The sequence below is a fragment of the Triticum dicoccoides genome, chromosome 6A, assembly GCF_002162155.2.
Source record: "Triticum dicoccoides isolate Atlit2015 ecotype Zavitan chromosome 6A, WEW_v2.0, whole genome shotgun sequence".
In the NCBI taxonomy this organism is placed as follows: Eukaryota; Viridiplantae; Streptophyta; class Magnoliopsida; order Poales; family Poaceae; genus Triticum; species Triticum dicoccoides.
The window spans coordinates 188,468,979-188,480,207 of record NC_041390.1 but is presented as its reverse complement, the minus strand read 5'-3'; the positions used below and the strand labels follow the sequence as shown (position 1 = coordinate 188,480,207).

The 11,229-nt window shown below is 46.9% G+C and overlaps 1 protein-coding gene across 1 annotated transcript; it reads left to right on the top strand.

Moving 5' to 3' along the window:
• Positions 1 to 9,304: 9,304 nt before the first annotated feature.
• Positions 9,305 to 10,973, top strand: LOC119318995 (serine/threonine/tyrosine-protein kinase HT1-like). Its single transcript, XM_037593523.1, has one exon. The coding sequence runs from the start codon at positions 9,572 to 9,574 to the stop codon at positions 10,739 to 10,741; it is 1,170 nt and encodes a 389-aa protein (XP_037449420.1). The 5' UTR covers positions 9,305 to 9,571; the 3' UTR covers positions 10,742 to 10,973.
• The last annotated feature ends 256 nt before the right edge of the window (positions 10,974 to 11,229 follow it).

Here is an 11,229-nt window from a genome sequence, read left to right as displayed (position 1 = left end):
GGTTATCGAACCAGTAGGAGAATCACGCAACACCACGTAAACAATACCTGCACAGAAAGAACAAATACTTGCAACCCGACGTGTTAAAGGGGTTGTTAATCCCTTTTGGGTAACGGTGCCAGAAATTGTCGAGTTGATGGGATAAAAATATGATAGATTGGATAAATAGATCTTAAATAAATGTAAAATAAAATAAAGTGCAGCAAGGTATTTTTGGGTTTTTGGAAATATAGATATGAAAATAAAAGCGAATAAAAATAGATCTCAAAAGCAAATATAATAAAGAAGAGACCCGGGAGCCGTAGATTTCACTAGTGGCTTCTCTCGAGAAAAATAGCATACAGTGGGTAAACAAATTACTGTTGGGAAACTGATAGAACTTCAAATAAACATGCCAATATCCAGGCAATGATCATTATATAGGCATCACATCCAAGATTAGTAGACCGACTCCTGCCTGCATCTACTACTATTACTCCACACATCGACCGCTATCTAGTATGCATCTAGTGTATTAAGTTCATGGAGAAACAGAGTAATTAAATAAGAACGATGACATGATGTAGACAAGATCTATCTATGTAGAAATATACCCCATCTTGTTATCCTTAATGGCAACGATACATACGTGTAGTTTCCCCTTCTGTCACTGGAATCAAGCACCGTAAGGTTGAACCCATCACAAAGCACCTCTTCCCATGGCAAGAAAAATCGATCTAGTCTGCCTAACTAAACCAAAGACTCAAAGAAGAAATACGAGGCTATAAGTAATCATGCATATAAGAGATCAAAAGACTCAAATAACTTTCATGGATAAAAACATAAATCTATTATAAACTCAAAGTTCATCGGATCCCAACAAACACACCTAAAAAGAGTTACATCAAATAGATCTCCAAGAGACCATTGTATTGAGAATCAAAAGAGAGAGAGAGAGAGGATGCCATCTAGCTACTAACTACGGACCCATAGGTCTACAATGAACTACTCACGCATCATCGGAGAGGCACCAATGAGGATGATGAACCCCTCCGTGATGGTGTCTTGATTGGATTTATGGTTTCTGGAACTTGCGGCGGCGGGAATAGATTTTGGTCGACTCCCCTAGGGTTTCTGGAATATTGGGGTATTTATAGAGCAAAGAGGCGGTGCGGGAGGCCACCGAGGTGGGCATGACCCACCTGGGCGTGCCTGGCCCCCTAGGCGTGCCCTGGTGGGTTGTGCTCCCCTCGGAGCCCCCTCGGGTACTTCTTTGGCTCAACAGGTTCTTCTGGTCTAGCAAAATTCTCCAAAAAGTTCCTCTACGTTTGGAATCCGTTTGGTATTGATTTTCTGCGAAGTAAAAAACAAGCAAAAAATAGCAACTAGCACTGGGCACTATGTCAATAGGTTAGTCCCAAAAAATGATATAAAGTTGCTATAAAATGATTGTAAAACATCCAAGAATGATAATATAACAGCATGGAACAAGCAAAATTATAGATACGTTGGAGATGTATCAGTAGCTAGGGAGAGGGTCACATTCTACCTCCACCATGACGATGACAAGATCATGGTGTACTACAAACTAGTTGTCTCCTCATGTTCTAACTCTCGAGACTATGACCATAACTTTGTCTCAGTTCTTATTAGTTGGCATGCTCTCTAGTCATACTATGTTATATGTTATTGGTCATGCTATGTTAGTACTTTGTGCAACCTATTATGTGCTACTATGTTGTCATCCTATAGCACTTTGTTGAACCTGTTATATGCTAATATATAGTCATGCTATGTTAGTACTTTGTTGAACTTGTTATATATGCTTCTATAGTCATGAATGTGATACGTCTCCAACGTATCTATAATTTTTTATTGTTCCATGCTATTATATTATCTGTTTTGGATGATAATGGGCTTTATTTTACACTTCTATATTATTTTTGGGACTAACCTATTAACCGAAGGCCCAGCCCAAATTGTTGTTTTTTTGCCTACTTCAGTGTTTCGCAGAAAAGGAATATCAAACGGAGTCCAAACGGAATGAAACCTTCAGGAGCGTGATTTTTGGAACAAATGTGATCCAGGGGACTTGGAGTGGACCTCAAGAAACAATCAAGGAGGCCACGAGGCAGGGGGCGCGCCCTCCACCCTCGTGGGCCTCTCATTGCTCCACCGACCTACTTATTCCTCCTATATATATTCATATACCCCGCAAACATCCAGGAGCACCACGAAACCCTATTTCCACCGCTGCAACCTTCTGTACCCAAGAGATCCCATCTTGGGGCCTTTTCCGGAGCTCCACCGGAGGGGGCATTGATCACGGAGGGCCTCTACATCAACTCCATGGCCCCTCCGATGATGTGTGAGTAGTTTACCTCGGACCTTCGGGTTCATAGCTAGTAGCTCGATGGCTTCTTCTCTCTCTCTTTGGATCTCCATACAAAGTTCTCCTCGATTCTCTTGGAGATCTATTCGATGTAACTCTTTTTGCGATGTGTTTGTCGAGATCCGATGAATTGTGGGTTTATGATCAAGATTATCTATGAACAATATTTGAATCTTCTCTAAATTATTTTATGTATGACTGGTTATCTTTGCAAGTCTCCTGGAATTATCAGTTTGGTTTGGCCTACTAGATTGATCTTTCTTGTAATGGGAGAAGTGCTTAGCTTTGGGTTCAATCTTGCGGTGCTCGATCCCAATGACAGAAAGGGAAACGACACGTATTGTATTGTTGGCATCGAGCATAAAAAGATGGGGTTTATATCACATTGCATGAGTTTATCCCTCTACATCATGTCATCTTGCTTAAGGCGTTACTCTGTTCTTATGAACTTAATACTCTAGATGCATGCTGGATAGTGGTTGATGTGTGGAGTAATAGTAGTAGATGCAGATAGGAGTCAGTCTACTTGTCACGGACGTGATGCCTATATACATGATCATACCTAGATATTCTCATAATTATTCGCTTTTCTATCAATTGGTCGACAGTAATTTGTTCACCCACCGTAATACTTATGCTATCTTGAGAGAAGCCACTAGTGAAACCTATGGCCCCGGGTCTATTCTCCATCATATAAGTTTCCAATCTATTTTATTTTGCAATCTTTACTTCCAATCTATATCATAAAAATACCAAAAATATTTATCTTATTATCATTATCTCTATCAGATCCCACTCTTGCAAGTGGCCGTGAAGGGATTGACAACCCCTTTATCGCGTTGGTTGCGAGGTTCTTATTTGTTTGTGTAGGTATGAGGTGATTCGTGCATGGTCTCCTACTGGATTGATACCTTGGTTCTCAAAAACTGAGGGAAATACTTACGCTGCTTTGCTGCATCACCCTTTCCTCTTCAAGGGAAAACCAACGCATGCTCAAGAGGTAGCAATATGTTAGTACTTGTTGGACATCTTACATATGCTATTACACTTAAGCCAAAATGAACCATAATGCTCATTTTGCTGCCATGGAAACATTTTTGGCTAAGTTCTACTGTTGTGGCAACATTTTGACCCAAAGGTCTGAAAATGTTGCCACGGAAGCAAAAACTAACCATTTGACTGGGGAAATGCTTAAGCGGCAAAAAAATTATATGCTTGAAAATTATGTTAGTGGCGTGGACCTACAATGGAACGCCACTAGTATTTTATGTTACTGATCACGTCCCACGTGGCGTCACATCACCGGGTGTTCATGTTACTGACGGTGTGCCACATGTCAGATAGCCACTAGTATTTACGTTACTGTTGCATCGGGGCTACACACCACTAGTAACATTTGTCAATGTCCCAACATTGGTGATGTGGGGGTTGCGCGCGTCCAATAGGGTTTTTGCCACACCACCAGTAGTGTCTTATGTACTAGTGATGCTTTCAGCTGTAGACTTATGTTGTGTTACCTGATGTTTCCACATACGCATGTCATGCATGATGTGTGTATTAATATAAAATTCATGTGTGTAGGGTCTCAGAATCATGGTTATGCACTTGCTACCGGACGATGAAATACAGATTGAACCAGCTCGTGTACTGAGTGTTCAAGCTATATGATGCTAATCCACCCATGTATTCATTTACCGGTTGAGGTTGGGTACATGTTCACGCTCCGGCTCAGTTACATTGAGTTAGGGAACATTTGGGATGGCTCCACTTGGGACAAGGTGATCCCTGGTGGTGGAAAACAATCCGAATGTTTCATTCTCTCCAATAGGGCGCTCGTGAAGCAGTCTAGATGACCGTTGTTTCCCGAGCATGAATCTTGGCTTTCTGTATGATCCACTATAGGTAGATTTGCACACGTTTAATCTCAGGGCCTGACTATAAGAAATGGAAACACATAGCACAACCAGCTCATGCCGCTTACCTCAACACATTGGCAGCTAAGATATCTAGGCAGATGAAGCAGAGTGAGGATCAACCTACAATTACATGTTCAACCTTGATTCGGGAAGCAACATGAGACTACAACACCACACCACCTTCCTTCTCTAACACCAAAGGAGACCCTACGCCATCACCTTGGTTCAAAGTGCAACACACTATGGAATTGCATAGACTCTCCCAAGAGCTAGAAGGATGTCGGCCTCAATGCCCGTAGCAGACACCAAGGGGCCACCTTGAATCCGGACACACCAAGTCGCCTGCACCTCCACTGCCCATGGAAAATCTAATGTAGTGGTAAAGTTTTTGGGAGGAATTGCTAAACAAGGAGGCAAGAAGGAACCAAGATGTAAAAAATTTCAAGAGAACAGGGAAAATCGACCACCAAGGATTGACCAGGTGCACCCAAATTTCGCCACGCCGCTGCCACCAGGAAGGGGAGCCCTTCCCCCTCCACCAGGCTCAAATATGCAACACAGCTGGAACTGAGCAACCAGGGCCACCACTATAGAACACCTAAAAGAAGAACGCTAAAACCAACACCCCTCGACACCCCAGCAATATCAGAAACCCCAAGTCACCGAGAACCATGGCCTACAGAACCACTCTCTCAAGCACCCAGATTTCCCCGGGCGGCACCTCCAAAGAGGACACACACACACATGGTGCCACCGCCGCCCAATCTGAGCAATATTTTGGGCTTTCACCCTAGTTCGGGGTCAAGGGGGGGAGGAAGGCCCTCGATGGCGCCTCCAAAGAGGAAAGAAACCACCATTTGGTGTCTCCGATGTTGGGTCAGTGAATGGACCAGTGTTTTCCTGGATCCCAAGACTGCCCCGGAGCCGACGAGCTAGGTCCACTAGCTACCATACTAGTGGAAATGGAGCGGGGCTTCCACTCCAGATATGGCACAAAGGTGGGGTTCCGCATCGCGACCGCCACCCTCTGATAGCTCATGAGCCACATGGTTGAGTGCACTGGCTAGCTTGACCACCCGTGAGCGTCACCTGCCGCGCCAGCTCTAGTAGGCAGCCTCGCTACCACACCGGCTCTTGAACGAGAGGGTGGAGTGTCGAGATCCTCTTCACCGCAATCACAAGCGCCTATGCAAGCTTGCCTGATGATGGCTCCATATTTTACACATCTTTAGAGCTCATTTGTTGCACATTATCTCCGTATATCAAGTTATATCATGTTCCATTGAGCCAACTACATGTCCAGACATCACCGAAAGTTGCCTCTCATGACGGGATTCTTCGTGGATTTCATCCCTATTTACACCTATGACTTCCTTGGTCTTCAAGGGATGTTTTGGGAGAGGATTGGGCTCATCTAGAGCACTTGGATCAAAGGGGAGATGCCACATCAAGGGAGGAGGCATTGGGAGAGCTATTATATATTCACCTTCAACCCTAGCCGCCTCCATCACATCTCATTCATCATTCATCTCCATGTCCAGCCACTGTCAACATCAAGAACTCTATTGGGGCAAGCAAAAGGGAGACCAGAAGGGAGTCGCCGCCGGTGGGACGCATCCATGGGCCACCGCCGCGCCACCATCATCATCATCCGCCGCGCCGCCTCCATCACCACCATCATCACCCCTTCTTCCTCCCCCATCACGGTCTCCGTGATGGGCTGTAATAACTCTTGAACCCCTCTTTAAGTGATGTTATTTGAGTAATTGTTGGCTATGGGTCGGTCGATCAGTAAGTGGTTGTTTGATATGTTTAGTCTATTTATGTGTGTTGCTTATTTACCTATGCATTAATTTAGTGACTCGAGAGGTTCAATCCATTCATGTAGTTGGAGACGTTCAACTCTTAGGCTACACATGAAGTTGATAGAATGTTGTGGAAACTGACAGACCTGTGACGTGACAGGTGCAGACATCTTAAGGGAACACAATTGTTCTAGGAGCATGGTTGTCCATAGAACTTAGTGCCTTCGTCCGGTCCTCGAGACCATGAGGACCTTAATATCTTTACGTTAGCTGTCGTAGGCATTTGACAAGAGTAGGATGAATGAGTTATCTCAATACACCGCGTTTTGAGGGATAACATTATGCCAGGGACCGCCCACCATCCGTAGATTATCGTATCCTACAATGCAGGTACTGACTTAGCCACTACATGGCATAGTCATAAAGCTTAACTCCATTATGTTCATGTACAGAATGAGGTCGCACCTAGATGCCAGCAACCTCATTCAAAATATCACATACCTTTCATAGTTTATTTTATTTGTTTAGTTTAGTATTTATTTTCCGTTCTCTTTAGTTTAATTCTCTTTTTACCCTTCCCTAGCAACCTATTTAACTGAAGTATTTCCAAATTCCAGTCTGGGTGTGAGCATGGTTGTGATAGTGACAACGCAGCTGCGGGGATTGTGGTGCCATCCTATTCGCTCCCTATGGGATCTACAAACCTTACTTATCCTGAAATTGCTACATAGCCCTATGCACTTGCAGACCATCAGCCGACATCCATCTCGAGTGTCGGTAAGGGAGGAGAGGATGGGAGAGGTGGCGGCGGAGGGGGAAACCCTAGCCGCCCCCGAATCACCTGTCGGATCGACACAAGGGCCGAGCATTTGAGATGAAATGTAACCTACTACACCATAGTTTTGACATGGTACCCGAAATCCTCTTTTGTTGCTTGTTGAGTTTCTCTTTCACTAGTCATCTGATCTCTTATAATACTTGACAAACTCGGCAAGGGCCCTGACAGAATCAATTATTGATCTAGTGGCTTTCGGAATCCAAGTGTAGAGGTGCTTCAAAATATTGATAGGTTGAGGCGTGCCTATCTTTGGGCAGGACCAACAAGGTGACTGGTGGCAAGTGCGAAGTCAATAGGAACAAGTTTCCAAACCAAAGGAATATGGAGGTCTTGGCATTTCGAATCTTGGGAAGTTTTCCACTTCTCTCCATCCGCGATGGCTTTGGCTCGACTGGGGTGATCTACCAAGGGCGTGCTATGGTTTGGGGACGCCTTGCACTGATGAGGATTGTGACCTCTTCATGACAACCACTAAGGTGACGGCCGATGATGGAACTAAGTCAAAATTTTGGAAGTCCTCTTGGTTTGTGGGTCTCAGACCCAAAGACATTGCACCTAAGATTTTTGAGATATCCCACAAAAAAGAGGGTCTCTTGCCATAGCTTTGAGGGATGGACATTGGATAACTCAGATAGACACCCAAAGAGGCCTCACGCCTGAGCACATCCAAAAGTTCACGGCTCTCTGGAGAAACTTGCGAACTTTATCGTCCAACTGGGTGTCAAGGATACCATCATGTGGAAGCTCATCAAGAATGGAAACTATTCTGCTAAGTCTGCCTACATGGCCCCGTTTACTAGGCTAACCCGATCCAGCTTACAAACCATGGTATGGCTGGCTTGCCCCTCCCCCGCCCCGAAGTGCAAATTCTTAGATTGGCTAGTCACTCAAAACATGATATGGACGGACGATGGACTCCAGCACCAAGGATGGCCAACTACGACCGATGCCCATTGTGCAACCAAGTACAAGAATCTGCAGCTCACCTTCTGTTCAAGTGCCGGTGCTCCACACATGTTTGGAACGAGCCGTTCTCCTGACTTGATCTTCATATTTCAACAGTTCTTTGGCACCGGTTTGACACAGTCAAATCTTGGTGGGGTTGGATCCTCACTAACAATGCTCAACCCACGAAAGCACCGTCTTCTTTGCTGAATAAGAAATTTGGAAGGACGTATATTTAGGAACAAGACGGCGCCTGTGGGGATCGCTATGCGGAGTATCAAAGATGAAGTGTCTCTTTGGATCATTGCGGGGCTAAGCATTTGAGTAATATAATGCCACGAGAATAATTCGTTTAGGCTCCTCTCCTTAATTAATGATTAGCAAATCTTTGGCCTTGTTTCAAAAAAATAAAAAATAAAAGCTCCTGGAGATGCAACCATGCAAAAGAAGACTGTAAGCATGGCTGCACTGAGAAGAAAAGCGGAAAAGCAAAAGAGTGGATGAACAGTCCTACTTGGAAGAAATGACGCATTTGGTGAGCTAATATGAACGGGTCAGTGTCTACCAACTTTCCTTAAAACTGGCTAAGCGAGGGTATTTATCTCGCGATCGGTGTTGATTTAAAACAGCATTCTGGTTGAACAAAGTTTGAAGCAAAATTGTGTGAAAAATAGTCGTGATTAATGTAAGACGTTTTTTAGACACCACATGGCATGTGTGGTCAGCTATCTAAGTTAAGTTATGAAGAAGAAAAAGAAGGGGGAGGAGACGCTTTTTAGACTTATGGTCGTCTAATTAGATTATGCATATCTTATCTGTTTAATTGGATTCTTGTTACGAAACTGATTCATGCACTATCCTTGTGGCCGATGTATGCACGACATGAAAATCCAGCGGCAGATGTCCCGATGTATGCATGCATGGCCGGCTGGATTTAGTTTATCGTGCATGAGTCGTCTGAATTTTGTCTGTGTGTATAGCACGGCTCTTCTTGTTATTTCACAGTTTGGCATGGCGAATATTTTACTAATATTTTTGTCGCTAAAACGTTCACTTGTAAAATCCAACCTAACTTCTCAACAAAATCCAACCTAACTTCTCACGGAATCTTGCAGTCGTTGGTTAAAAAAAAACTCCATCTCAAACTTCCCCTGTGCAGAAGTTAGCTTTCCTCCTGAAACTTTAACCTGTGATGCATGTCCTTGCTAATGAGTACTGGCAGCAAGTTGATTCGTTTGAAGGCGGGCATAGCTGGGCAGACTTAACTTCCTGGATCCATCAGCTAGATTCATCACGAGACATCCTTGAATCGCCCCCTCTTTAATCGTGACCGCATCGATCTCCGTCGCCGCGAAAGCGACGACTAAATCTCCCGAATAATCCACCGTCTTGTCTGTCGATGCATCCATGTCGCCATGAACAACCCATGACTCCCTGGGCAGAGGCAGAGCACAAATCAAGATCACGAAACAGTAATCAGGAGCCATGCGTACATCTCCTCCTCAGCTAGAGTACGTACGTCCCACGAGGACGAGGCGAAGCATCCGTGCGTGCAATGGCTCATCGGCGGAAGCAAGTTGATTCGTTTTGGCGGGTCGTATCTCCATAAATCGTCGCCTCACGCGCCCGCGGCGGCCAGCCATACGCACCGGCTCTCCTTGCTTGGATCGTCAGCTCTTGGTCGCTCCACTGATCAATGGCTTCCTGCTTCCGGGCGCGTCGGCAACCGGCAGCGCCAGTGCCGCCGCCGTTGATTCCGTACGAGTCGTCGTACTCGGAGATGGAGGGAGCGATGGAGAATAAGAGGTGGAACAGCCTCGACTCGTGGTCGATGCTGCTTGACGCGGGAGGCGGCGCGGACCAGCAGCAGGCGAGCTCGTCGGCGGCGGAGGAGTGGATGGCGGACCTGTCGCAGCTCTTCCTCGGGAACAAGTTCGCGTCGGGGTCCAACAGCCGCATCTACCGCGGCATCTACCGACAGCGCGCGGTGGCCGTCAAGATGGTGCGCCTCCCGGAGCGCGACGAGGACCGGCGGCGCGCGCTGGAAGACCAGTTCAACTCGGAGGTGACCTTCCTCTCGCGGCTCCGCCACCCCAACGTCGTGCAGTTCGTCGCCGCGTGCAAGCGGCCGCCCGTGTACTGCATCATCACCGAGTACATGTCGCAGGGCACGCTCCGCATGTACCTCCACAACAAGGACCCCTACTCGCTCTCGCCGGAGACCGTGCTCCGCCTCGCGCTCGACGTCGCCCGCGGCATGGAGTACCTCCACGCGCAGGGCGTCATCCACCGCGACCTCAAGTCGCACAACCTGCTGCTCAACGACGAGATGCGCGTTAAGGTCGCCGACTTCGGCACCTCATGCCTAGAGGCGCACAGCTCACGCGCCGGCGTCGGAGCGGGAGCCGGAGGCGGTGGCGGCGGCGGCGAAGGGAAGGGTACCAACATGGGCACGTACAGGTGGATGGCGCCCGAGATGGTCCGTGACAAGCCGTGCACCCGCAAGGTGGATGTGTACAGCTTCGGCATCGTGCTGTGGGAGCTCACCACCTGTCTGGTGCCGTTCCAGGGCATGACCCCCGTCCAGGCCGCCTACGCCGCCTGCGAGAAGAACGCTCGGCCGCCGTTGTCGCCGACGTGCCCGCCGGCGTTCAACAACCTCATCAAGATGTGCTGGGCCGCCAACCCGGCCAGGCGGCCTGAGTTCAGCTACGTCGTGTCCGTCCTGGAGAAGTACGATCACTGCCTCCGGGAAGGGCTCCCGCTGGTTACGCCGCCGTCGCCAGTGTCCTCGTTTCTCAGCATCTTCAAGCTCGGCTCCTGCATAAGCACCACCAACCTCCCCTCCATGCCCGTCCACGTCTAAAAATATTTTACTGAACCATGGTTCGGCTTCGGCCAAACCTACGCTTGATACCCTTGATTTCTAAACACTGTTCACGAGGATTCATGCATGGTCGATTAAAAAATGCAGTTAACATACATGTCACAGATTCATATGTAGTAGGATGTTAAATCGTACGACATAGAACATAGGTTCAGCTGAACCATGGTCCTGAATCACGTCTGTCTCTAATCATATCCATTCAAATTTATTGCTTCTTGCGGAACTAATTAGCAATCTGACTCTTAGAACGATCAGTGCATATAATCACATTCATTCAAATTTATTGCTTCTTGCGGTACTAATTAGCAATCTGATTCTTAGAACCATCGTTTATCTTCTTCCTCCCGCGGTCCCACCACCTACCTACGCCGGCCTAACTGACACTACCTGGCTGTTCCGGTCACGCCTCTGAGCTGCGCCCGTCGCATCGGCGACACCCCACCCGCATCATCGACCGCCTGTCCTAT